General features: G+C 35.9%; 13 protein-coding genes across 13 annotated transcripts; 6 read left to right on the top strand and 7 right to left on the bottom strand.

Annotated features, from left to right (window-relative positions):
- Window positions 1-1,075: 1,075 nt before the first annotated feature.
- Window positions 1,076-2,920, bottom strand: NESG_01287 (uncharacterized protein; the record flags this gene model as incomplete). The annotated part of the gene is made up of 1 exon (XM_053048921.1): window positions 1,076-2,920. The coding sequence occupies one exon, from the start codon at window positions 2,918-2,920 to the stop codon at window positions 1,076-1,078; it is 1,845 nt and encodes a 614-aa protein (XP_052904726.1).
- Window positions 2,921-3,536: 616 nt separating this feature from the next.
- NESG_01286 (uncharacterized protein) lies at window positions 3,537-4,343 on the bottom strand (the record flags this gene model as incomplete). The annotated part of the gene is made up of 1 exon (XM_053048920.1): window positions 3,537-4,343. One exon carries the CDS (start codon window positions 4,341-4,343, stop codon window positions 3,537-3,539), a length of 807 nt encoding a protein of 268 aa, XP_052904725.1.
- A 641-nt stretch (window positions 4,344-4,984) lies between these two features.
- On the top strand, window positions 4,985-5,716 carry NESG_01285 (uncharacterized protein; the record flags this gene model as incomplete). Its single annotated transcript, XM_053048919.1, has 1 exon — window positions 4,985-5,716. One exon carries the CDS (start codon window positions 4,985-4,987, stop codon window positions 5,714-5,716), a length of 732 nt encoding a protein of 243 aa, XP_052904724.1.
- Window positions 5,717-6,349: 633 nt separating this feature from the next.
- Window positions 6,350-6,667, bottom strand: NESG_01284 (uncharacterized protein; the record flags this gene model as incomplete). Its single annotated transcript, XM_053048918.1, has 1 exon — window positions 6,350-6,667. The coding sequence occupies one exon, from the start codon at window positions 6,665-6,667 to the stop codon at window positions 6,350-6,352; it is 318 nt and encodes a 105-aa protein (XP_052904723.1).
- Window positions 6,668-7,164: 497 nt separating this feature from the next.
- NESG_01283 (uncharacterized protein) lies at window positions 7,165-8,685 on the bottom strand (the record flags this gene model as incomplete). The annotated part of the gene is made up of 1 exon (XM_053048917.1): window positions 7,165-8,685. The coding sequence occupies one exon, from the start codon at window positions 8,683-8,685 to the stop codon at window positions 7,165-7,167; it is 1,521 nt and encodes a 506-aa protein (XP_052904722.1).
- A 346-nt stretch (window positions 8,686-9,031) lies between these two features.
- NESG_01282 (uncharacterized protein) lies at window positions 9,032-12,055 on the bottom strand (the record flags this gene model as incomplete). The annotated part of the gene is made up of 1 exon (XM_053048916.1): window positions 9,032-12,055. The coding sequence occupies one exon, from the start codon at window positions 12,053-12,055 to the stop codon at window positions 9,032-9,034; it is 3,024 nt and encodes a 1,007-aa protein (XP_052904721.1).
- A 508-nt stretch (window positions 12,056-12,563) lies between these two features.
- Window positions 12,564-12,947, bottom strand: NESG_01281 (uncharacterized protein; the record flags this gene model as incomplete). The annotated part of the gene is made up of 1 exon (XM_053048915.1): window positions 12,564-12,947. The coding sequence occupies one exon, from the start codon at window positions 12,945-12,947 to the stop codon at window positions 12,564-12,566; it is 384 nt and encodes a 127-aa protein (XP_052904720.1).
- A 679-nt stretch (window positions 12,948-13,626) lies between these two features.
- On the top strand, window positions 13,627-14,034 carry NESG_01280 (uncharacterized protein; the record flags this gene model as incomplete). The annotated part of the gene is made up of 1 exon (XM_053048914.1): window positions 13,627-14,034. One exon carries the CDS (start codon window positions 13,627-13,629, stop codon window positions 14,032-14,034), a length of 408 nt encoding a protein of 135 aa, XP_052904719.1.
- A 791-nt stretch (window positions 14,035-14,825) lies between these two features.
- Window positions 14,826-17,495, top strand: NESG_01279 (uncharacterized protein; the record flags this gene model as incomplete). Its single annotated transcript, XM_053048913.1, has 1 exon — window positions 14,826-17,495. One exon carries the CDS (start codon window positions 14,826-14,828, stop codon window positions 17,493-17,495), a length of 2,670 nt encoding a protein of 889 aa, XP_052904718.1.
- An 849-nt stretch (window positions 17,496-18,344) lies between these two features.
- Window positions 18,345-19,178, top strand: NESG_01278 (uncharacterized protein; the record flags this gene model as incomplete). The annotated part of the gene is made up of 1 exon (XM_053048912.1): window positions 18,345-19,178. One exon carries the CDS (start codon window positions 18,345-18,347, stop codon window positions 19,176-19,178), a length of 834 nt encoding a protein of 277 aa, XP_052904717.1.
- Window positions 19,179-19,878: 700 nt separating this feature from the next.
- Window positions 19,879-22,533, top strand: NESG_01277 (uncharacterized protein; the record flags this gene model as incomplete). Its single annotated transcript, XM_053048911.1, has 1 exon — window positions 19,879-22,533. One exon carries the CDS (start codon window positions 19,879-19,881, stop codon window positions 22,531-22,533), a length of 2,655 nt encoding a protein of 884 aa, XP_052904716.1.
- Window positions 22,534-23,796: 1,263 nt separating this feature from the next.
- NESG_01276 (uncharacterized protein) lies at window positions 23,797-25,425 on the top strand (the record flags this gene model as incomplete). Its single annotated transcript, XM_053048910.1, has 1 exon — window positions 23,797-25,425. The coding sequence occupies one exon, from the start codon at window positions 23,797-23,799 to the stop codon at window positions 25,423-25,425; it is 1,629 nt and encodes a 542-aa protein (XP_052904715.1).
- A 353-nt stretch (window positions 25,426-25,778) lies between these two features.
- On the bottom strand, window positions 25,779-27,425 carry NESG_01275 (uncharacterized protein; the record flags this gene model as incomplete). The annotated part of the gene is made up of 1 exon (XM_053048909.1): window positions 25,779-27,425. The coding sequence occupies one exon, from the start codon at window positions 27,423-27,425 to the stop codon at window positions 25,779-25,781; it is 1,647 nt and encodes a 548-aa protein (XP_052904714.1).
- Between the last annotated feature and the right edge of the window lie 197 nt (window positions 27,426-27,622).

Raw genomic sequence — 27,622 nt, 5'->3', positions numbered from 1 at the left:
TTTTAAATTTACTTTTAAGCCATAGCTAAAGAAAGTCTTATTGCTTATATGCACATAGTTTTCTACTTGAAGAATAATTTATTAAAACATCTCCTATGCAAGGAGGCTGCCAATTAGAAAAGAAAAATACATGTCTCAAGGAGAACTTCAAAAAGATGCCGCTCTATTCCATTAAGGGGATTTAATATTTTCTATATTTGAATAAGGGGCTCTGCACAGCTGCTTCATATAAAACTCTGTACTACATTCTCTGCTAAAGGCAGAAATATCGACTTAATATATATCCAATGACACAGCGATTTTTATTACCTCTGTACAATAATAATAGCTACCAAATAGTATCCTGCAGAAAGATCTATGAGACTAATTGAGAACGTTACATCTACGCATTGGTTGTATAGAAAACACTTTATAGATATTATTATACATCCAAAGGGAGTATTGTCTCATACTAGTCTGAAAGTGCTAGTCTGAAATAAAGTGTGCTTATAACCCGAATTTTGTTAGTATGTGGCTGCGGATGTCTTATGGCAGCGCGCTGATAAGTCTATATGTTTGAAGTCGTATTTTTTTGTATTTTCCATGTGCTGCATTTTGCATATTCTCTTGTATATTACATAGCAGTTAGTAAAAATAACTAGCACATAAACTTCTTTAAAAGAAGAATATGTATAAACCCATAATAAAGAGCTCTCACAAAGAGAATCGATTCTTTTTATATCACTCACAATCTGCTTGTTCTACATGTCAAGCCATTCTCCGTCTAAACAATGCGCATTTGGTTCTCTGGAATATGCTACTTTTCTGATTTTCCTGTTCTCTTCTCTTTTTTTATCAGAAATAAACCTTTCTACTTTTTATATTTATGCGCCAAGTGTAATAGACTTTATTTTTATATGCGAATAAAAAGTGCATGAAAGGATTGAAATAAGCCCACGCTGCTGTATACCACTATCCCACACAAACCACACCCACAGCAATATAATACACCAAACGAATCCAGGCTCCATTAACACATGAACATTCTTACAGCATAGTAGCACCATAACCACAAAAGATCTACTCAATTAATTTATTACTTTATCTTATCCGCAGATATTATATCATTCAACTTACCCTTAATGACATCCTTAATATGCTTGATATTATCCTCATCCTTTTTCTTCCAATTTTTCATCTTCATTTTCATCTTGGATAGTATACTCTCTTTAGTTTTCACCCTCTTCACCTCAAATGAAACCCTTTGTGTAATCATGTTCTGGCCAACCACCAGGATAAAGCTATCATCCCCTAGCTGGCAAAAGTACTTACCAGAACTTATAATAAACCGTATACCCAGCTCATTAATTACTTTATCTAAAGAACACAACAGAACGTTCTTTTTTATCTTGTACCCATTCAGATATTTTACCAATGACCTATTTACCTTTACCTTCTCTTCTGATATAAACTCTATTATGGCATCCATCCTATTCTTATTATGTGTTATCCTGATCTTATTAAATAGTTTGTATATGTTGTATATGCTTCTATTATAAGAACCATCTGCTTGTTTAAACTGTCCTCCAAACAAGAAGTTAATGTAGTCATAGACCTTTTCGTCCATGTCATTATTTCTGTTAATTATAACAGGAGCAGCAGACGCCACCCCACTGTTCACTGCCATAGGAAGTGGGTTGCCCATGGGCACATTCACAGGCCGTGGTACTTCTGCAGTATTGTTGGGTATGCTTTTCTTATTCGGTATTGCAGTAGTCATTGGTCTACTGTGGTTGTATGGATTATTTGTCTTCTTCTTGGGCCGACTACTCTGTTTAGTAGACTGTATTATACTGGGCACTGCATTGGTGTCTTTTATTCCATGGGTATGCGGCATTATTGTATTCTTAGGCATCACTGCATCTACGCTATTCACTACTTCACCAGTAGCCACAGCACCAGCCACAGTGCTAGTTACTACACTAGCAACAGTACTAGTCACCACATTAGCCACAGTATTAGCTAATTCTACTCTTGGATCACCCATTAGACCAAACTCAGATAAGCCTTCCTTAACCCACTCACTTTCGTATATCTTCCGGATACTCATCCTATTACCCCCATTCTTATCAAGCATACCACACAACAGGACACGCAGCTTGTCACTTACTCCATCCATTCTTACCTTATTATTCATTATCTTATTGTATAGGTTACTTATGTTCTTGTCATCATAAGGCACACACCCAACCACCATGACATACAATACAACCCCCAAGCTATACACATCCACTTCTGGACCAATGTAGTTATGCCCAGACAATAACTCAGGGGCTGCAAAGTATAATGACCCACAGAATGTATTCAAGTACTTATTTTGCTCGTATATATTGGATAGTCCAAAGTCAATTAATATTGCATTATCGTTCTGATCTATCAATATATTCTCTATCTTTATATCCCTATGCACTATATTATTATTGTGGATATAATTTAGTGCATCAAGTATCTGTATAAAGTACTTTCTTGCTTTATCCTCCGAGAGTACTTTATATTTAATTATTTCGTTAAGCAACTGGTTTCCCTTGATGTACTTGAATATTAAGTAGAAGTGGTCCTTGGTGTATTTGAACTCTTCCAACTTCAATATATTAGGATGTGATAGTAGATAAGATATTAGTACTTCTCTTAGTATTCTATTCTCTCTTTGCACCTTCTTTTCTATTCCTATCTTATTCCTGTTTATTATCTTAATTGCAACCACTTTATTATTCAGTACATTGTGTGCTTTATATACTGTGCTTGTAGTGCCGGATTCAATTATTTCATTAAGTATATAATTATTCATACAGTCCTGTGTTATAATTATTATATATGCAGTAGGGGATAGGAGATAGGAGTACAGGGGAACAAATAGGGGAAGTATTTTATTAATATGCATTAGGAGTACAATGGAATATATGATTATAGTACTTTAGTGCTACAAGGGGGGGATACCATTATCATTAAAAGTGCACTATTACATGGAGAGTATAAGTATATGGGGTATATACTAATTATAACACAATATACACCACATATATTGAAGTGTTACTAATTATAACGGGACATGGCCAATTCTGCTGAAATATGGCAAATTATAGCATATATGCACTAACTATAGCACACACATATACTAAATATGACTAATTATAGCACAGTATACATACTATAAATATATTATGGCATATACACTATAATTATAGTAATTTAATCCATAATATAACCCGAAGACTTATTACACCTTATTATGCTATAACGTATTCCCATGATATTATAAAATAACCACAATCTATTCCACTTAGTACATAATTTATTCTACTTTTTATAAATCGGACAAGACTTAATCCGCCCTATCCCGAAAATGACAAGACTTAATCCACTTTGACAAGACTATTTCCATCTGTACAGAACTTAATCCACTTCACCAAGACTTAATCCACTTCACCAAGACTTAATCCGCCCTATCCCAAAACTGACAAGACTTAATCCACTTTATATAATTCATTATAAATACGTTATCCTGTGTTATTATTATTTTTTCCTTGCTTTCTGTTTTTCTCTTCATTAACTAATGCCTTATTATTCTTATATTTAATTAGTTCAGGTATTCCGTCTTTGTTTTTCTCAATGAAAATATTGTGAGAAGAGTGATTTTGGTTTTGAAACTTTTTGCTTTGGATTTTATAACGGATTTTGCTCTTATTCGCACGCATTAATGAGAATAAGTTAAGAATATTTTTATAACGGTCAGGATCCTGGTTGTTGTTTTGTTTTATAGGAACATTTTGATTACTCTTTATTGGGAAATAATCTGGTTTCCCGGATATTTTACTAATTAGCTCTTTCAGGGTGTTTCTTTTGATTTGATTGCTTTTTGTTATTCCTCTTTTGGCAATTTCCACATTTGGAAATATCCCTACAGTTTTTTCCTCTAAGAATAGTTTTTTGCTAATTAAATCCATAACGTATTTTTGATTCTTCACCACTTCCTTTTCCAGCTGGGACACCTTCCATTCTTCTGTCAGAACCATCTTATTAGAGTTAATTAAAATATATTCTAGCGGTAAATTAATTAATTCAAAAATTAATGAATTTAATGAATTAATCACCTGATTATTAATTAATTTACTGTTATTTTTTGTTTTATCATTAACTGAGACTGTTTTTGATTTTTGTTTTATTCTTTTTTTAATTTCTTTTTTATCTTGGATTTCTATCATAAAATTCGTATCCATTTCTTTTTCTTTTTCTAAGATTTTTATTTCTTCGTTAATTAAGAATAATTTTTGTTTGTCTTTTTCTCTTCTCTGTTCATTGTCCATGGAATAAATAAAATATTTTACTATTTATAATTTATAATGGCATAAGTCATGGTGAATATGACAGAACTTAATATATTGTGTGTAATATGTCGTGGTCATATTTATGCTGTAATTAGTCATATTTTATGACAGAATATAGTACACTATGGGTAATAAGCTATAGTGAATATGACAGAACTTAATATACTATGTGTAATATGTTTTGGTAGTATTCTGGGTAAGACTATTTCCACGTTTATAAAATGTGTCAGAACTTATTACGCACTTTATCAGAACTTAATCCACTTTATCAAGACTTATTACGCAGTGTCAAGACTTAATCCACTTTCTATAATTTAAACAAGACTATTTCCCCTCCATCCATAATTTATTCCACCATGTCATAATATATTCCCAATTAGTCAAGAATTAATCCATCCAATCCCAAAAATGACAAGACTTATTCCCAATTAGTCACAATTTATTCCACATAGTACACAATTTATTACACATATTACACGACTTATTCCCCTTCTACCATAATCTATTCCCAATATTACATAATATTAATATATTCCCCTTATTCATATTCCTACAATACCCCTGCCCCCACCTCCTTTCATCATTCATATTTATTTAAATAAATTCAGAAGGAGTAAAATATGAACAAAGAGAACAAAGAAAGAGAAAAAAGAAGACCAATCCCATTAGAATACGAATCAATTGATAAAGCACTAGAATCATCCGTAACAGACACAGATATATCACTTAAAATACCAACACCCATCGATACAACACAATCCCCATCCCCATTCACCTTCAAAGATAAACTGCAAGATGACCAATTAGACAGCAACTACCAATGCTGTGGTATTTCATTACCAACACTGCATGACTTAGTCTCACACTATGAACAGTCACATTATAAGTTCATTTCAACAGAAAAGAAAGGAAAACAATACGTAAAGTGGTACGGTGGTGATACACATACAGATATAGTACAAGTACCTACTGTTGTATTTAATGATAACACATTAACATATGACTATTCTAAGCCAACTGCCTTTTATAATACTATATTACAGTCTGAGTCATTATCACTTGGTGTATTACTGCCACCCATTGTAGTCCGTGACTTTGATATGGATGCGGAGGTGGAAATGATGGGGGAGACGCATTATGAAGATGAAGATAAAAAGAGACCCTTTAAGTGCACTCATATTGGGTGCAATAAGAAATATACATCTGCTTATGGGTTGAAGTATCACATGAGCAAGGGACACACTGGGGGTGGAATGGAGAGTGAGAAGCCATATGCTTGTGATGTGCCTGGGTGCGGGAAGAGATACAAGAATGCGAATGGATTAAAATATCACTTCAATAATGGGCATTAAAGAGAGTGAAGAATGAGCATAGGATTAAGTCTTGTACTACTGGGAATATATTCTGGTGATTAGGATTAAGTCTTGTCAAGTTTATAAAAAGTGGATTAAATTATGCACTAAGTGGAAATAGTCTTGTCACTCGCGTAATATGTCCTGTCAAAGTGGAAATAGTCTTGTCCTTGCGTAATATATCTTGTCACTTGCGTAATATGTTCTGTCTAACTAGCCATGGGTTTATGGTGCTATAATAATGGAAACCCAAATAATAATAAGATGGATTAATGAGGATAGAAAATAATAAAGGATTAATAGTTTTATAGATGGAATGTATATTTTATATTGTATTATAGATGGAATGTATTGTATATTGTATTATAGATGGAATGTATTGTATATAGTGGGATTAAGTCTTGTCAAAGCGGATTAAGTTCTGTACAGAGTGTATTAAGTCTTGTATGATGTGGAAATAGTCTTGTCAATTTATTCATTACTTATTCCACACTATCCATAAGTCTTGTCATATATGATTAAATACAATACATATTCATTACTTATTACACCCACATATTAAGTCCTGTCAATTATATCAAGACTTAATCCACTAGTGCCATAAGTCATGCCAAAATATCCAAGACTTATGGCTTATATAAACTCATCCCTCCACTTTCTCTTTTCCCATCCTGTATCCCTACCTGGTGGCTGCAATTCATCATTATCTGGGTCCCTGGGTCTTATATCTGGGTTATCTGTGAAGTATTCAGGCGGCAGATACATTCCTGTGGTACCCCCTTGTATATTATCATCAAATATATTTGGGTCCGTTGTAATTAGTCTATTATCATGTGATATGTCTATTACGTATGTGCCTGGTCTCTTTCTGGCTAGGATTCTGGCTATTTCTGGTTGCAGATTTGTCTTGCTGTTGTATGCGGACTCAGTCACCCTAATGATTATATCCATGAAAATATTTAGGAAAAAGTTGTGTCATTATATGCAGAATATATGGCACTAGTGGAATATATTGTGTAATATATGACAGGACTTATGGTGTGGTTGGAAAAAGTAATGGATTTGTGTTGTAATTAGTGGGGATATGCAGGACTTATAGCACTAGTGGAATAAATAATGATAGAAGTGGCAGAACTTATGGACTGTGTTGAAAAAGTAATGGTAAATATGACAGGACTATTTACACATTATACAGAGGGTGACAGGACTATTTCCACATTATACAGAGGGTGACAGGACTATTTCCACTTAGTGCAGAACATAATCCAAATATGTCAATATTTAATCCACTTTTTATAAATCTATCAAGACTATTTACACTTAGTACAAGACTTAATACACTTTACCAAAATATATTACACATAGTTCACAACTTATGCCCAAAATGACAAGACTTAATCCCCATCTATAAAATATAATAAAAAGCTAAACAAATGACTTTATTCATCTCATATACCATTCATGCTATGATTTATCTTTATAATTCCATCCAAGCATGCTTCAATCCTTCTGCTCCATGCCTCAATAGAGTCAACCCCTGGGCACTCCCTAATTCTAGCCGCAAGTTCAACTCCCCCTAGGTTATCTTTAGTTTTATCCAAAGTAATTCCTATCTCATTAAGTCTCTCCCGGACCTTTTCACTTGCAAGTTCGACTCCTCCAACTTCCATTTCTTTTTTATTTTCAAATTCAACAATATCCATGTTCTCTACAATATTCCCATATACAGTTCTATTACGTATCATTTCCTGCAGGATTATTAATATCTCGTGCTTCTGTGTGCCTGTTATTTCTGCGGCCTGTGAGATTCTTATTTTACTGTAGTGGAAACTTATTACGTTAATATTGTACAGTATAATATTATATTTAACGTATTTTAGGAAGTGCAAAAAGTAGTGGACACCTAGGCTTATGACTCTTTTTATGATAATATCAAAATTAATGTTAATTAAAATATTATTAATGAAATATTTCCCAATTTGGTAATCATTATTATCTGATAATTTACAACTGATTATATTATGGATCATAAGCCTGGCTGGGACTAATTCCTTGTCTAGGCTCAGGATGGCATAGAGCATGGAGAGTGTAATTAGTTGCTGCCGTGTGAGGAAGTCAAAAATCTCATTATTCTTTAGGTAATTAAAAATATGTGAGAGTTCTAAATAGTTACCATAATGGGAATATATGAATATTATCCTATTTAGGAAATAACTGAATAATCCGTTATTTTTTATATTTTTAATTGAGATTCTTTTTAAGATATTTTCTGCCTTAATTAAATTATTGCTCAAAATGGCAATCCTCATTTGTTCTAACTGAAATGTAAGTATGTCACGAATATTCAACGATGAGAATGTTTCTGGATTTATGGCATACAGAGTGTTAAGACATGCAGTCGTATTATTTTCGGAGAGGAATATTTGCTTAATTGCATCCGAAATAAAGAGCCTTAAGTATTCCATGTGAATCGAACCCTCGACTATTTTCAGAAGGCTCTTAAGGAATTTAAGGAATTCACTTTCTGTGGTGTCAGATTTACCTGTGGTTTGGTTATTTTTTGTTAAATCTGTCTGTGGCTGGGATATAATCTGGTTATACCCTGACTTATCCAATTCTTCTGCATACCCACTTATATCTACGTCTAGACTGCTGCCTAATACGCTTATAATATGGTTATCCATTGATGTATTAGGCCTAATCATATTTATATCTAAGTATATTGGGTTTTTATATGAATCTTGCTGGATTTCTGTTGTGCTTAAGTGCATGTACTTGTTATATGCATGGAGTATCATTTTATTAAGGGCTTCTTTGAAGTTTCCCTTTTTTTTACTCATTTTATGGATTATTTCCAATGCATGGGATGTTGTTTCTGTTAGGTCTATCATATCTATGAGCACTTTTGTGTTTTCTTCTTTATTCCCGTTTAATCTGGTTGTCTTCTCTGTCTCTTCTAGGATATCCATATGGGAACAAAAAAAATATATATTTATATTAATGGAATAAATTATGGCTAATTAGACATAACTTAATACATTATGTGTAATAATTCTTAGTTATATTTGTGTTGTAATTAGTCATAATATGTGACATAACTTAATACACTATGTGTAATAATTCTTGGTTATATTTGGTAGAGATTTAGAGAATTTACGTATGAGATATAGTTCATATGGGATAGAGTAATGACTAATATATGGTGCTTCTTTGCATAGTCCATGGATAGTGAATATATTGGTGTGAAAGAGAGTAGATGTTTCGTATTTATTGAACAGTGTGCTAGATACGTAGCATATATCCTTGTAAGATGGTTTATGAGGTGCCTTGTCCTTTAAACAACACCTTTACGAATGGGACGGGTAAGTCATTTCCATCCTCTCCCTCCACTACCATGTCTACTCTAACAGACTGCACACCCATTGGCACACCGGAGGGATAGAGAATTTGGGACGGCTTTTTGTCTAAATTCTCCTTGAATTTGGCTACATTGTAGAAAGAGCAGTATAAAACAGTTAAGTCACTCATTACTGTGTGTATTTCTACGCCCCACTGGTTTCCTAGGGTCTTCATTATTTCAGAGAGAGGTGCATCCTGCATCTCAATCACGTCCCATGGGCCAACCGTGATCTCGCCTGCTGGGAGAGGCACTTTCTCTTTCACGGGCTGGATGGGCTCACTGCTCATGACCAGAGGAAGAGCAAGCGAGACAAAAGTGTTCCGGTATATATCTAGGCGGGAGTCTTCTGAATTGGCTTCTTCTGCTTTATGGTGCAGAAGGTACTTCATTCCTTCAATGACTGCTAGCCCAGAGACCACTGCAGTTGTAGTTGCAATTGCTGGGATAATCCTGCCGGATATTCTCTTTACTTCCAAGCGGTCTAATGTGTCTATTCCATACATTCTAGCTCGAATATTTGAGGCGCACGCCACGTACTCCACATGGCCATTCACTTCTGAGTCCTTTTCAAACTCTTCTTCTTCTAGCTTTATAGAGGAGAGATCAACCCCAGAAGTGTCTCTTGCAGGGTCTGCGCGGCCCATCATTTCAGTGCGCAGCTTGTCCACGACTCTAGATACATCTTCATTTTTAATTTGAGAAATATCTGGGGTATTGCCTTCTTCTGCACTACTGGACGTATTTTTCCCTTGGAAGTATTCCAGCAAGGCCCCTTCAAATGACAGGCTGCCTTCAACAGAGAATGTTCGAAGCACCAGGTCATATGTACTTCTGATGTATCCCATGTGCCATGGATCTGTTAAAGAAAGGGCTTCAGCACGGGGCATCTTCTTTGGGGGCACCCAGAACGGTGTTCCTTCCTCTGTTATGTGGTCTCGGGGGAATGACTCACAGAGTTTCATTGGCCCCACAATAAACCGCTCAACAAACAGGCGCACAGCATATCCAGCTGCCTCCTTGGGTGACATTGGGATATTGTTTATGAGATCACATGCTGCCTCAGAAAGCGCATCCACTCCAGCTTCTGAAATCGACCTTTTTGCTTCAATTATTCTTTCAAAGAAAAGTGTCTTGAAGTCAGCAAGAGCCCATTCTACGCAATGCACTGGCAGGTAGGGGAAGTTTCTTATGGTGCAAAGAGGAATGGATTTCTCCTGTGGATCATTGCTGTTCCCGTAGTGCTCTGTTACATGTGGGATAATCGCCTGGGTATGGCCCTTTGACCCAAGAGTGCCTGAATCAATCACAGCCACCTTGTGGTACACTGATCTATTGTCAATGTACAGCCTGGCCTCAACATTATCAAGTGCATTTAGGATTAGGTTTGTCTTCCCAAAGAATTCATCGTTAAAGATGCACTCTGTTTCCTTCCCTACCTTACTTGTGTATGACTGAATGATTCTATTGTGGATGGTTGGGTTTAAGGCCTCTGCCTCTCTGGCTGCCACAACAGACTTCATATTTGAAATATCATGTGGCCTAAAGAGGAACTGTCTATTTAAATTTGACCTTTCAATTGCATCCATGTCTGTTATTGCAATTGACCCATTCTGGCCCACCCCCAGCATAGAGATGTTCTTGATGTGCTCGCATCCTATAGCACCTGCTCCAACTATGAATATACCAGCCTTAAAAAGAGTCTGCACTGCACTCTCTCCAAATATTTGCAGAAGAGGAGTATACCTAGTTGCTTTAGCTGGGCTATTACTAGCATTGTTTTCACCTTCAGACGCATGGCTCTTTTGCTCTGCCTCCTTGGCACTCTTCAATGGTGGAAGGAGCTCCAGAGCGCTGTAGTACATGAATTGGTGGAGGGGTGTGAACTTGCTGCTGCATGCCTTGAGTACCTCGTGTGCTGCAATTCCTCCTGCAACAGATGCAATGGGTGCAATTGTAGTCTTTGGCTGTCTGAAGAACTCTGTGATAATTGGGACGTTTTCTATTTCTGTTGGATATTTCTGCAAATACGCATTAATAGTCTCGTCATGTGAGGATGTTTCCCCCTCAAACGTAAAGCACGTGTGGAGCAGGTGAGAGATCTTGTCTTCCGACTGGATTTCTGGATGCGCAATTGACTCTTTGAGCGATTTGCATGAGATTACCTTTTTCTGTTTTATTTGCTCAAATGTCTGACCAAGAAGATCTTCACCTGAATATCTTTCTAATGAAAAAGTGAAGGCTTTTGTGTCTGTAACTGTATACGTTGCATTTTTGCTTTTAATCTGAATTGTATCTCCATCCTCCAAGGAGTGCCTCTCTTCCTCCACTAGGCTTACTATTCCTGTGGGTGTGACTGACTTAATCGTCCCAATATAAGGCGCCTCTCCGTTTGTATCCATTGTAACAAAGGCATCCCCAAAGTCACAAAATATCTGGAAGAAAAGCCCCCTACACTGCACTGCTATGAAGGGCACGCTGTATTGCCTGCACACCTCATTCACCTGAATTTGATGTGCAATTGAATGGTCGTTGAGAATAACTGCGCTATACTGCCGCAGGTCTTCATCACTTGGCAATTCTTGCAATATCTGTATCTTTACATTTGTGTTAAGCTCCTTCAGCTTGTACTCCGCTGATTTGTCAATTCGGTCCCCTATGTCTGACTCAGTGCAGTAGAATAATGTGCTTAAATACTCAGCCTGCAAGGGAGTTGGATCATATATGGAGACAGTCTTAATGCCTGCCAATACAATGTTTTTAACTAACTCTAAGCCTGCATTCCTTAAGCCAAGCACAAGTACATGCGAAGAAAGCATTCTCTTCATGGCTTCATTACCCATTACATATATCTGTCTAGAGTATAATGACTCATCAATCTTTGGTGAGAATACTTTATCTAATACTGGAGATGCTTTACCTTCTTTCTCTTTATCCCCCATAAATAAAATAAAAAGTGGATTGCATTATATTAAAAATATATTAAGGTATCCTCTGTGTACAACAATGCGTATTAGGTGTAGGACATCCTAGGTCAAAGGGAAAAGAGATAGACAGAGCAGCGTGCAGTGAATATAGTAGTTTAACTGTATGAATATTTATTCTAAGAAGAGCCATGTCTATCTTTCTATCTTTTGTCTGAGATAAAGCTGCATCTTTTTATATTTGGCTAGTCTTTTTGGTTGAATTTCTTTGATGAGGAGTGAAGTAGTTAGAATTCCATAGAATTAAAAATAAAACCTGGGTGTTTATGTTAACTCTCTTGTGTTTGTGACTGTTTATTAGAAATAGTAGTATATTTAGTCATTTATTCTGGTTGTTTTGTTTGTGTCTTTAGGTGGCAACTCTTCAAATAGAATAGTTAGGCGGACTCTGTTGCAGTACCAATAAGAAATATACGCATGCATCAATTATATTTGTAATGCCCAGATGCGGATTAATTTCCAGAAGTCACCCAATGGCTCTAGATGTTGACACATTCAAGAAAATAAATGATAATATTATATCCAATTGCTTCTGTCCTATTTTGTGCCTATTTTCTTTTTCTCTTCTAGGCCAATATACATCTCTACTTTTCTTTACTTTTCTACATTTGCAAAAAATATCTCTTCCATACAGTACATGTAAATATAAAAAAGAATGGATATTATTTGTAAAAAAAGGATAAAGCACAGGAAAATCAGAAAAGCAGCACATTCTAGAGAACCATGCATACACTGATAGGGAAGGGAAGTGTTTAACAAATAATATACAAAGAAGATAAGAAATACAAAAAGAGCGAAAAGAGAGTACTAGAGTATCATTTGGTATAGAGTGTACTATATAAAAGAACATGTTATATCATATAAATAGTGGCTGGGCAAAGATAGCATTTTAATTGATAGCGAGTGTGCAAGGGAATTAGATTGAAGCATAGGAATAACTTGAATTTATGCTAGATAAAAATCCTTATGTAGTGTAAATGCCCTTCATGTAGACTCAATATACACAAATGTAAACCAATATCTATTTTCTGAAAGAAAACTTACATTTAAGCATACTAATAGTTTAAATATGCATATATGCACATTCTATTAGGCGATTTTAAATAAAGAATCCTGGAAAAATTACCACACCTTCAGAAATTTCTTATGATGACAAAGAGTTTAAAAATAAAATTATATCGAAGGAAAGATCATTGCTATCTCAAAATCAGACCATAAGAATAAACACAAATACAATTCTGTAAGAAAGAAAATGAGAGAGAAGAAAAAAAGACAATCAAGGCAGATCCAGAAACCACAATCAAAGTGACACGCGCAGGTCATGAATATAAGTTCTTCTTTAAACAGCAGCAACCAAGTATGAAGAAAACTATAACATTGAGTACAGATACCAAGAGATAATCAGCAGCTGATTTGGCAGATCAGACCAGAACACCGGCTATGGATTCCTACTCAAGATACCTCAAGTAACACCAGATGTTGAAAGAAAAATCAGAGTGTGGAGAAGGGACGTACAAAAGATGATTAACATGGAAGTATTAGATAAAAATCTTACCCAACTTATCATGTACTTAGTACCATCAGAAGTGGAAAGCACTCTACAAGGACACACCACGCTAGATGCCTTACTGGATGCAGTGTGCAATTTCTATGAGAAGAAACATCACACACCTACCTACACTTTACCGAAGCAAGCAGATTTTTTATTTATTCGAGACTACTATGAAGCACCCCAAAAGATGATTTCAGGAGTACAAGGGGCGCCTATACCCGAGGAAAAATTCCAGGAATTAGTGGAGACAGTATTTAAGAATGGACTCACTCTTAAAACATTCACATACTATATCTCTACATCTTACAAAACACAGAAAGAGTCTGTGAAAGTACTTGAAACCTTTGAGACCGGACTACTGGAGGAACTCAGACAGAAGTATTAGGAAAAGGAACATTTATAAAAAGCAACGACGCCATACACTATAACACAGCCAACCTGCCATAAGAGAAAACCCTATTGTTCTCTACGTAAGTGCTATGGAGGGCACAGTATGGAAGAGTGTTCTTTACGACAGAAGCATCATCAAGAAAAATTATCCAAGCAGGCCTATCCAGCAAAAAGCGAAGCAAAGGATGGCAAGCTAAAAAAAATAAATAGCTCACTTCACCATGAGCTACAGGTCAATGGCCTAGTTTAACAAGAATATTTTCCAAATGTATATGCCAGAATGCAGAGAATAGAAGTTGAAATCTTACTAAAGACATGCTCTAACATTAGCGTTCTAAATACAGAAATCATCTAAAAATTGAGCCTACCAATAACTAAAGAGGGCACTGTTGGCTTTCCTTGCCTCAAGGGCATTGAAACCTCTCTCCGGATCAGCAATGTAGATTGATGTTGGTTATTGCCTTCCGGGCTTTGGCTAGGCCAACACGCTACAAAGGAGCATTGTTTGTTTTATTGCGCCTACGGTCAAATGATTATAATATCATATATACATTGCTATTTGCCTTTTCTGGAAATATGGCATCATTATGATATTGGCGAGGTCTATACATAGACGATGAGAAATAAATTACATCCAGTTTATTATGAGTGAGCCTAATATTTCGAAAAGGTAAAACCAGCTTTGATGAGAATGTATAAACAACTGATGAATTGAAAATAAATTCAGCTCGCCACCTATATTTACCTGATCTATATATTAAAAATGATTTATTTTATTTAATAAAAATGTGGTTTTCTACCATTTGGGTTAAAGTAGTTGTCTTAATTAGTGTTCTACTAATAGCACTATCCAGAGCAGATATATCGCTAAGCGAAATAGAATTGACTCTGCAATTTGAAGTTGCAACGAATGCATTGCCAGTAAAGATCAATCCGGATGGGCCTCTCAACTTTTTACGTGGGATAATCTACCAGAAAATGGAGTGCATGTACAACAAACGATTTTTTTCCCCACAGATTGACACAGAGTACAAATTAGAGAAAAATTCAGATAGTATTAATATCTACAGCACATATACATACATCCGAGATAGACAAATGGACAAAGCATACAAAGCCCTAACAGCCAATAAAATGGACGTGTATGCCGAAAAGTACCATAACCATCTGATTGACTTGTTTCCATCTCCCAATGGTGATATAACCATTGAGACGCGAGGAAACCAGTCCTTCATTCAGTTCCTTCGTGCAGAAACCACAGAAAAGCATGCCTTGCAGATTCTTGCTATGCTGCTTCTTTTCTCAGAGGGGGTAAACATTCCCATTAAAGTCAATAATACTGTACTGAAGGTCTATGAACCAAGCAAAAAAGACGAAGTATACTTCGAAGTGCCCATGGAAATTCCATGGTTAAATATTAAAGAAAACAAGGTGGAAACATTCCAACAGAAGAAAGTTAAGCAGCTAATCAACTTTTTCAAGGAAAATGCAACCAATTCTGAGGTACTTAGAATGATGGAGGACATGTGCTCATACGATGAGGTTTCTACGGGAATATTCCTAGACAGTCCTAAGTTCCTGATACAGTCGTACATATTCGGGTTCATAGACACAGCAGAGCGTGCAATCGAATTTATCCAGACAGTGCACACTATGACAGAGAAGTATGCACCAAAGACAGAAACACCAAACAAAGGTGACTGTGTGTATGACAGACTTTTTAGGCCTTCTAGTACAGCAATAGAACATATAGAAGACCCAGGCTATATGGCTCTAATGAAGAGTACTCAAGACATTTTAAATACATATCAAGTATTTCCATTTACAAACAGCACGCAGCTTCCTTCATACACATCTGTTCCTATGCGCGACCCAACCACCAAAGAGTTTTCTACTGATCGGTTGGAAGACTACAGTAACTGCGTAGAGTGCATGATTCTCTCTCTTTTCTGCTGCCTAGCATATGACCCGTCTGACTTTACATATAAAACTGACCACATGGGAAATGTCTCTAAAGAGCTTAAAGAATTCTTCGCCCCAGAAGAGAACAAGTCATTTGACACAACAAATGCAGAGTTCCAGATAAGGTGGTGCAATGTTGTTGCATGCCTAGACGAACCTAGCATTGCATACTGTAGAGATAGAAACGAGCTAGACTGTGGTCTTATAAATATGCTCATGGTCATTGCTGAAATAGTAAATGTCTCTAAAGAGGAAAAAGACAAAATACTTGGTTTTTCAGAGACTTTGAAGGAGCAAAATGAAGAATTGCATTATAAACTATCTAATGATATTGAAGAGTACACAAAGGCGCTGCTTAAACGCCTATCAAAGACGAAAAATGTAGAAATATCATTTTCAGATATTAAAAGCAAAAATTATCCTAATGGAAGATACGATCTGTCTGGGAAAATTACTATGTCATTTGAGCATAGCAATATTAAAAACGAGATAGTTTTAGGCATATCTAACGGGCATAGTAATATTGAGATGAAGCCGGTTGTCATGTATTTCAAGGACAATCGAATAGAGAAAATGATGGCAATAGCAGGCAGCTGCAAAAATGGAATTACATTTATTGAAAATTTGCTAGCGGTCTATTTTAACCATGAAATACGAAAAATGAATACTTTTGAGAAGAATAATAGCTTTGTTAAGGCTCAAGTGCGTAAAGTCATAGAAAACAACTTTGCAGACATCAATAGGCTTCTACTTATTAAGAAGATCAATGACTTAGACTATAAAACGAGGCTGCTTACATATTCTATCGTATATACTCTGGATCAAAAGATGTTCCCAAAGCATCCGGTTGTTCGCTTTACCTCCAACATATTAGGAAGCACTGAATTAGATAACTATAATATTCAACGAAATATACTACCGCCAACTGTTTTTTTGGTGGATTATAAGGATAGTAGTAATCTTAATTATCCCAAAATACAATTGCGTGAAGAAACCTATAAAAACCTTCGGGCATATACAAGGTACGATGATTTTGTTGAAAATGTGCTAGAGTGTGATATGTCTATTTTCATTGTATGGCTTAAGCACTGCATATACTGCTTTAACTCTTCCAATCGATTGAAAATTTACAGATTACTAGACTTTACAATGACTAATTCCGTTTATAAGTATATATTTAGAGACCAAAACATGAAGCTTGCTAATGAGCTTAATGAGGCTATAGAAAAAGAATATCCGAACGAGAAAGATGATATAATAAACTATCTTCACAATATATGGTTCGCGCATTTGACTATAGAGGAAAATCCAAATATAGGGTTGATTACGATAAACTTCCATCTTATTGGCATCCCCAGCTATATTTCGTCTATGTTCATAAATGACAAAGTACACCAGATGATTCAAACTCTAAAAATGTTAAAGGACCATCTATGCAGTGATAAAAATTCTGCTGCCAAGTTTACTAAGCTTATGAGCCTATATATGCGATAAGTGCCATCATTTCATAAGATGCATTGGCTTAGGTACGCTAGAAGCTAGAAGATTTTTTTATAAATTGCAATAAAAGTATGGTAAAGTTGCTACTTCTTGGAAAACTTCTTGCTATTTTGTAGAGTTCTAAAATAAAATGACCATAATGAAGAGGTTATCAGGATCTAGAAATTATTTTATGAAAATAAGGCTAGATTCGCTTTACAAAGAAGATAAAGTGGAATTTCTAAATGAAAGTAGTAGCTAAAGACGTCTTTACTACATAAATAAAATCTCTCTATTTAGCAAGACATTATTCTTACTAAGCTACTATTTTCAGACTATGATACTTACAGCTCTATATAATGATACTTACAAATTAGAAACTTCTTTGGCATGCCTGAAAGGGGTAATATTTCAGCCAGAAAGCATTAGTCTAAAATCAACAGGGTAGTTGCCAAGTGAGTTTTATTTTTATATTTTTGCGAATATTTTTGGTGACTGTGGCCTTTTGTATTTTTATTGGATATATTTCTTACTATTAGCATGTACCGCTTTTTTAAAAATATTTTAATACAATTTTGTAGTAGGCCTCTGATATAGGAAGAATATACCACACGTATATTTTTCTGAAATTATTCCATTTTATACTAGAGATCTCATTATCTGAAACAAAGAAGTAGGCAATTTACCACAAGAATACACGCTAAATGGTATTTTTAGGCTAGGTTACTTACTTCACATACAAAATTCATTGGCTTTAAATATTGTAAACTCTAAGACCGCACGATTAGAGAATAATCTTTTTGACATCTTCTATAATCTAACTCATGGGTTGTGCATAAAAATGAACTATTTTTTTAAAAAACAATGAATATTTACACTATGAATACAAAGATAAGCGCAGATCTACTAAAAAGCACGGATGGCACTTCTGAAGTGCCAGATAGAAGCAATGAAGCAGCAGATGCTCCAGAGAGGCCACAGACAAAAGGAAAAATCCTTCATGATCGGGCTTATACGGCTAGCCTTAATATTATTATAATTGTCCTAGAGATAATACTTTTTTGTGCTCTAACATCTATAATATTTTTATTTCGATTATTAATTAACTCTATAGAGGAACACACCTGCAGTGTAAGTGCAAATTTCTTTTCTGCAGTGCTTATTTTAGTTGAAGTAATAGGTACATTTATTTCTTCATATTTTATAGACACATATACTCCTGGTGTTAAGAATATCTGGATTATACGTAATTTGAAGTTGAAATATTTATTTCTTTTTATAATACCCATACCCGCGATTTTAGCTATATCCATAGTCCCATTCCTTGAACTATCTACTGTTGACTCGATTCTGGAATTCTATAGCTATTTTTTATATCCAATTGGCCTTGGATTTCTTTATTGGGAATTTATAAGATTGGGCATTATAACATTTTCTTTCCCTTTTATATACAAGAAAGAAATTAGAGAGAAAGAAGATGGTCTATTTCATTTTTGCAAAACAATGATTGTAGTTTGGATATTCATAATCTTAGTGTCTTTTTGTCTATTAGTGCTATGGAAGGCATATGGTCAATATTGCTTGAATCTTGACCTTAAATATTTTCTAATCCCCACTACATATGACCCCAGTGCAAACTCCACCTTGTGCAATCGTGAGATATACTATAATACAACCCGAAGTAACTCTGGAATATAACGCTAGCTAATCACATGAGAATATTAAAACGGCAACATTGCTCAGGAATGAAAAACATCCTAGGTTCAAAGTCAGCCAGCCACAATACATCCATATATCCGTAACGATATACGAATAAAATTCTCTTGGCAATAACTTTATATATTCTAGGCTACTATCTCCTAGCTAAAATACTGCTTCTTTTTGAGCACACCAATACCTTTCACTTATTTTATAGAAAGAAGCTGATTTTTCCTCCTCAAAATATTAGGCTTGGTTATACAAAACTTTATTATAATTTATTTCTTTTCGCCTACTTATAGTTCTATATCCAGCTAGTTAATCATAGTATTTTTATACTCACAAACAAATGTACTATGGAAGTTGATGAGAACAACGCATAGTGTTAACAGATTACTTTGTAGCGCCGTGTTGACATACAGAGAACGTTTGAAAAGAAATAACCAACACAAATATGCATTTCTGATTATGGGAAAAAGACTTAGCCCACTTAAGGCAAAGAAATTAACAATTGCTTTGCTGTATGGTTATTTACACTTAAGCGCGCCAATAGTTTGAACATACATGTATACGCATTATATTGGGCAATTTTTGCTAAAGTCTATTGATCAACATTTAAGTACCACCAATAAGAAAACAACTTACAAATAACCCTACATTTATCCGTTACTATATATTGAAAAATGATTTATTTTATTTAATGAAAATACGCTCTTCCTTTATTTGGATCAAGGCAGCTACCTTAATTAGTGTTCTACTAATGAATACGCATAGAGCAGACATAGAATTATATGAAATAGAATCGACTCTGCAATTTGAAGTTGCAACAAATGAATCATCGGTGAAGATCAATCCTGACGGGCCTCTAAACTTTCTGCGTGGTCTCATCTACCAGAAAATGGAGTGCATGCATAACAAAAGGTTTTTTGCACCGCAGATTGATATAGAGTACAAGTTAGAGGGAAATTCGAAAACAACTAATAACCATAACATGTATATATACAGTCGAAACCAACAAATGGACAAAGCATACAAAGCACAGTCCACTAATAAAATGGATATGTACGCTGAGCAGTATCACAGCCATCTTATTGAGCTGTTTCCATCCCCAATTGGAGATATAACAATAGAGACACGAGAAAACCAGTCCTTTTTTCAGTTCCTTCAGGCTAAGACAACAGAGAAGCATGCCTTGCAGGTTCTTGCCATGCTGCTCCTTTGTTCAGAGGGAGTGGATATTCCTATTGACGTCAGCAGCACAGCACTGAGGGTATATGAAACAGACAAAAAAGACAAAGTATACTTCGAAGTGCCCATGGAAATCCCATGTTTAGATCCTACCGTAGATAAAGCAGAACCAATCGGCCAAGAGAAAGTTAAACAAATAATCAGCTTCTTCAAGGAGAATGCGACCAACTCTGAAGTATTGAGTCTAATGATGGACAAGTGCTCAAAAGAAGAGGTTATGTCCGGAAAGTTCCTGGACAGCCCTAAGTTCCTGATCCAGTCGTACATATTCGGGTTCATAATTACTGCAGACCGTGCAAAAGAGCTTATTAAGACTGTGCACACTATGACAGAAAAATATGCACCAAAGACAGAAGCACCAAGCAAGGATGTCTCTGTATATGACAGACTGTTTAGCCCTGCTAGTACTACAGTGGACACAGACTCTATTACTCTTCTAAACAAAATTCAAGAGGTTTTAAATACATATCGAGTCTTTCCATTCGCAGACAGCACCCAGCTTCCTGCATTCACGTTTGTTCCTCGATACACCAGAAGGACTAACACTTTCTCTACTGATCGGTCGGAGGACTACAGCAACTCTATAGAGTGCATGATTCTCTCTCTTTTCTGCTGCCTTACATATGATCCAAGTTATGGGTCCTATTTTACCTACAATATAGAGAATATCTCTGAAAATCTTGAAGAGTTCTTTTCAATGGACAACCAGCCATTTGACACAACAAAAGTTGAATTTCAGAAGAAGTGGTGTAAAGTTGTTGCTGACCTAGAAGAGCCTAGCATTGCATACTGCAAGGAAAGAAACCAGCTAGATGGAGGTCTTATAAACATGCTTATGGTTATTGCTGAAATAGTGAACGCCCCTAAAGAAGAAAAGGACAAACTGCTTGAATTTTCAAAAGATTTAAACAGTGGGTCTGAATTATTAAGATCTACATTAAATAATGCAAAAGCGTACGCAAAGAAACTGCTTAAACGTCTATCTAATACAGAATATATGGAAATAGAGTTTTCTAATGACGATGTCTACCGGTATAATAACGGAAGAGTGGATATATCTGGAAAGATTACTATCACATTTGAGCATGGCGTTGTTAAGAATACGTTGGTCTTAGAACTATCTAAAGACATCTCTACTGTTAGTATGAAGCCAGTTGTTATAAACTCTACTGACGATCGAATGGAGAAAATGAATCAAATAGCAGAATTCTGCAAAAACAAGACTACATTTGTTGAAAATCTTTTTTCTGCATATGTTGACTCTGAAATAAGAAAGATTGATACTCCTGAAAATACTGATGAGTTTATTAAGGCACAGGTACACAAGACCATAGAAAGCGACCTTGCAAGCGTGAATAGAGTACTGCTGCTAACGAAAAAAAACAATAATCTTGAATACAAGAAGAACTTGGTGACATCGTTGGTTGTTTACAACATGGGCCAAAATCTATCTCCAGAGCATCCTGTTATTCGTTTTGCTTCCAACATATTAGGAGACATGAGACTAGATAGCTTTAGCAATCAGCTAGAAATGTTCCCTGCAGTTGTTTTTTCTGGCGCGTATGATGGAAATAACAAGAGTCTTAACTACCCAAATCTAAAACTGGTGAAAAGATCCCTTATGATTGCTACGGGTCGCATAGTATTCGCCTGGTTTGCTGCTTACGTACTAGAGTCTGATATATCTGCCTTTATAGTGTGGATTAAATACTGCATAGACAACCATAGACTGGGCAAGGTAAACACTATTAGAGATTTATTCGGTGAACAAGTAGCTACATCTATTTGTAAATATATACTTAAAGATGGAGATATGAAGCGCGCAACTAAACTTGATTTGGCCATAGCAAAAGACTATCCTGACTTGAGAGATAATATACTAAATGATCTTCACAATGAATTGTTTGGTTATCTAGTTTTAGAGGAAAATCTAAATATGGAATTGATTAAGATAAACTTTAGTCTAATTAGAACCCCAACCCGAAGTGTATCTCTTGTTAGAAATGACACTGACAAAGAGAAGGCAGACAAAAATCTTGAAGAGTTAGTGGCCCATCTATGCAAGGATCAAGACTCCACTACTAAGTTTAGAAAACTTGTCAAATAAACATATAGGATAAACCACATTGCTTCTTGAGATGCGTTCACTTAGACAACTCTTTAACTAGAGTTTTTTATAAGTTGCAATAAAAGCTCTTTCTAAGTTATTTCCATTTTAGTACTAAATCAGCTATTTTCGGATTGGCTTTAATATATACATACTCTGCAATTTTGCAGTGTTTAAACTGGACACTACTTTGAAGTCTAGGATCCTGTCTTTATTTGTCTAATCATGAATAATTGTCTATTACTGCAGGAGTGTTCATAGTAAAATGGTCTTAGCAGAATCACTCAAAATCCATGGCGATGGCTTAGACATATGCTCAAATAGTTATCTGCAACAAGTAGAAGATTGTAGAGGCCACTACTTCTGTCCTATTTTTATGCTTATTTTTCCTTTTCTTTACTTTTCTATATTGGCAAAAAATATCTCTTCCATACTCTATATATAAATATAAAAAGAGAATGTATATTACTTGTAAAAAAAGGAGAAAGCACAGGAAAATCAGAAAAGCAGCACATTCTAGAGAACCATGCATACACTGATAGGGAAGAGAGGGGTTTAACAGATATACTAGATAGGAAAGAAGGAATATAAAAAGAACAAAAAGAGAGTGCTAGATTGGTCTTTGACAGAAAGAACAATTAAGAACTATGCATATATTGCAGTATTTATAAAAAAGAAATGTAGCTTAACTAGTAGAACAACAAACGGAATATTTTAATTGCAAATGTTATATTAGCATCTGTTTTGGATAAACTTCTATTCAGTATGCTTAGCAACCAATGTTATTTTGAATTATAGTATACTATTTACACAAAGCAATAAAACAAGCTAGATTGTGCGCACGTTTGAATGATGTGTTTTCATTGAATAACTAGCATGCATGGAAAAGCCTAGTTTAAAAAGGGGAACTTCAATATAAGTAAGAAAAATTTACTAAGCTCTTGAGGAGAATCTTTTTGTGAAATGCCTTTGAGAACACAAAACCCTGTTGCTTTATCATAATATGTATTTAAAGAAATAAATAAGCCATTGCTAAGTGGCTAATAAGAATTTGTAAGAGTTAATTAAAGATTAAGAATTACTATCAACACATGCAGAATGTCAATACTTATCAAGCATGTCTAATAAGGCAAGACAGTAAATAAACATAGGGGTATGGCCTGCTGTGTATTCTCTAGCAATAGATATTAAGGTCAGCTTGTTAATAAACCTAGCTATAGCTTATTGCACATTGCATATAAAAAAGTAATAAATTTTTTATGTATGAATGAGTGGTCGTATAAAGTAGATAAAGTAGCAGCGAATAGTAAGACAAAAGTATCAGCAGATATAGATAAGAAGGTAGTAAATATATCCTGCCAGCCGGACCAGCAAGAAATACCAAATAAAACCTTAGAGACAGAGTACCCAGAGCTCTTTAAGAGGCTAGAGTATTCAGACCAGCAGGCTGAGCCAGTCTTAGTGCCTCTTCATTCTGCCTGGTTTTCAACAGAAGAAGTCCATCCAATTGAGAGAAGATTCTTCTCTTCCCTTCTAACAGGCCAAGAAGAAGTGCAAAAGTACATTTCAACAAGAAACACCATATTTAAGCTGTACCAAAAGAACACTTCGGTGTACCTAAGCATAACCCAGTGCAGAAAGTGCATTTCAGAGGATATTTCTACACTCATCCGAATATATTCGTTCTTGGAGCACTGGGGGCTAATTAATTATAAAATAGGCGTGAAAAGAGACATAAACCGCATGCTTGAGAAGATGAAAGAGAAAGACCTCTTTGATATAAAGAAAGGAAGCGCAGCACAGGCGAGTCAGACTGAACACACCACAGAATCCTCAAAAGACCTACCAGAAAGCGAAAATCCATCTGATGCGCGCAAAACATCAGATAGTCCCAGCTATTCTGTTGTGGGGGAGTCAACCATTCCACAAATATCAGGCACAGCTAGTCTGCAGAAAGGCCCAACAGACATGCTGAGAGACCCATCCAAGCACTTTAGTCTGCAGACCAGCGGAGTGACGCCTGCACAGATACCAGTTGAGATGATGTGCACATCGTGCAGCAAAAATATGCACATTTTATCAGAAGAAGAGAAGATTTACTTCTCGGAGACAGACCGCCTAGTATTATGTACAGACTGCTTTAACCAGGGAAAGTATGCAGTAAACCAGACATATTCCAACTTCCATATCTTGGAGGCAGGACTAATCAGGCAGGTCTGGTCAGAGAAGGAAGAAATGCTTCTAGTTGAAGGCATTGAGATGTATAAAGATGATTGGAAGGCAGTCTCTGATTATGTAAAGACAAAAACTCTGGAGCAATGCGTTCTGCACTTCTTAAAGATGGGGATACAAGATCCTTTCCTAGAAATGGAAGCAATCTCCTTTGCAGAGAATAGAATGCCGTTTAATTACACGCTAAATCCTGTCATGGCAACAGTGGCATTTCTAGCAAGTGCAGTCCACCCAGGGGTTGCGTCGGTGGCTGCCAAAGCAGCAGCAGGTGAGATACAAAGGCTGTCCAAGCTAAACAAAGATGAAAATCATTCTTGGCTGAATGATAGACTAAATGAAATAGCAGCAGTTTCTTTAAGCTCGTCAATTGGAAGAGCAACGGAGCAGAAAGCCTTAGAAGAAGGAAAGAAAGAAAGGCTTCTAGAGCTGCTTGTAGAAAGCGAAATGAAAAGAATTGACTTGAAAGTGAATGAGTTTACAGATCTCACACGAACACTTAGAAAGGAAAGAGAAGACCTGGAGAAGATGAGAGAAACCTACAGAAAAGCACACATTGAAATAAGAAAAGAGATTTCTGAGATAGTGACCAAGGTTAAGAAAATATGCGAGGAGACAGGAAGGAACTTTGAAGAAATATTCTTCAACGAATCGTCAATTTAGGTTAAATAAAGCAGAGTTTATGTGATGTCTTGTCTGATCTTCTTAGCGGGCGCCGCGTGCTGCACGGTTATTATGTGGCATATAGCAGAAAGCTGTGCAGAAAGAGAAGTATCCCAATCGAGATAGCTTCTTTTAGAAAAAGAAGGATCATTGATCCTTTTCCTCTTCACAAATTGCATTTTGTTTTACATTTCCAGTATACAGCTATAATTCTACTGTGGGTGCTTCTTCTGCAGAAGATCGCCAATTAGACAGCGGCTTTATCATTCAATGGCAAACATAAATAGCAGTGCATGCCAAAATAAAAATATCTTAATATAACAAGCCTGCATGTAAGAAATAGACAAATGAATTTATTCAATCTCCTCAATCTGAGCCATTAGCTCATATGCAGAGAGTATTTCTGTGCTCCCGTATGTCACATCTATCTTATTTGCCCGTCCAAAGTCTAATACAGATTTATATTCATCATACGTGCCTCCTCCTATGATAAATACATTAACAGAAGAGTACTCCTCTGTCTGCCTAGAAAACACTTCATGCACCCTTCTGATAATTCCATCCTTCTGCACTCCAATCATTTTCTTTAAATTATGAAGTATTTTCCCTTTTGTGCTCTGCTGCACGGTGCGGTTCTTCACATAGTTTACTATTTTATCGTTTTTAAGGTGCTTCTCTGACAACTTTGACACTTCGTTAAACTGCCTGCTGAATTTGCTAAAAACAACTATATTCAATCGTATCACATCATTCCTGTCAATCTTATCTATTATCTCTTCTATTTCTGGCAGGTCCAATGCATTTCCTTCTTCTATTAGGAATAGCTCGTCCAAGTGCTTCTTTTGTATTACCTTTATTGCATTCAGTACAATGTTCATATGGTTATACAGCAGCTTGTTGTTATTTAGGAGGCCTGGCAGCTTTACCAAGGACCTTATCATCTTATCATTATCTGAGCTCATATTTATCGATGCAGTGTGCGAAGAGTCTTTGTAGTTCTGCAGCTCGCCATTTACTATATCCAGGACAGAGAGAAATGGTTCATTTATGTTTTTATTATAGAAGCTGTCATGCTTGTTCAGATTGTATGATGCGTTGTCTATTAAGTCCTGCTTGTTTATAGGATCTGAAATCACAAGCTTATTCATGGAAAATTCAAATACTTCGTTAAGAACTGACCCATACAGATTTGTGTGGTACATTGGACCAACTAGATCTTCATCTCTGGATAGAACTATAAGAAGTGGCTTTTTTCTTCTCTTTGTCTTGCTGGTTGTTTGCCTCTGGTGAACCTCTGAGATATCAGACAGCTTATCCACTAGCTCTGTTGAGACTCTCTGGGCAACTGGGTCATTGTAGTATATTGCAGGAATTTCTGTGTCTTTAAAGACAGAACAGAGCCCCATAACAATATGTTCGTAGTAGAGTGAGTCATTCTCTGCTGAGTCATCTGCGCTAGGCTTCTTTTCCTTTGCAAGGGCCTGGTTATGCTCTTCCATTGTCCTTTCTACCACAGCTTGGTCCTTCAATATCTCCTGCGATATTCTAGTCGTTCTTACATAGGACTTGTCCATATTCAATGAGTAGATGTCCTCGTGCAACAGGGAAATAGTTGTAATTGCATCAGTTATTCGGGTTATCCTGTTTGCTTGTTTTAGTGCAGCCACCTTCAAGGAGAAGTCCTTTAAAAGGGAGGTGCTTATTATTCCAGTAAAGATTATTTCTATTCTTTCATATAAGTCATCCTCTATATCCTGCAGTATGCTGCCTGTGTTCTGCTCTGTTGCTTCTACAAAGTATACCACGCGTATTCCAGGAAGTTCCACACGCTTATCTTCCATTTTCAAGCACTGCACTATTCCCATTTCCATCAAGTCAGACATAACAAATAAAGGGGATATTATGTCCTGCCCCTCCTTGTCCAGCACCAAGGCAGACCACTCAAAAGAGTCACCCTGCAAAAGGGCCGTGAGTCCTTGCACCTGTCTCTCGCGCAGCATTATTAAATTTAAAATATTTAGAAATATAAGTACACTGTGTTCTATACACTCGCAATAAATACGGTACGAATAGATTGCAAAGTCACATCACTTCACTTTAATGAGGCCGGTAATAGAATATCCATTTACTGCTTACTGTTTAGTATGCGGTATACCCTAGGCGTAGTCCGAGTTATATCTGAATTGTTTAATTAGGG

This window comes from Nematocida ausubeli, assembly GCF_000738915.1.
Source record: "Nematocida ausubeli strain ERTm6 chromosome Unknown supercont2.3, whole genome shotgun sequence".
Lineage (NCBI taxonomy): Eukaryota > Fungi > Microsporidia > Nematocida > Nematocida ausubeli.
The sequence above is the reverse complement of the archived record's forward strand: the minus strand, read 5'-3'. Positions and strand labels throughout refer to the sequence as shown.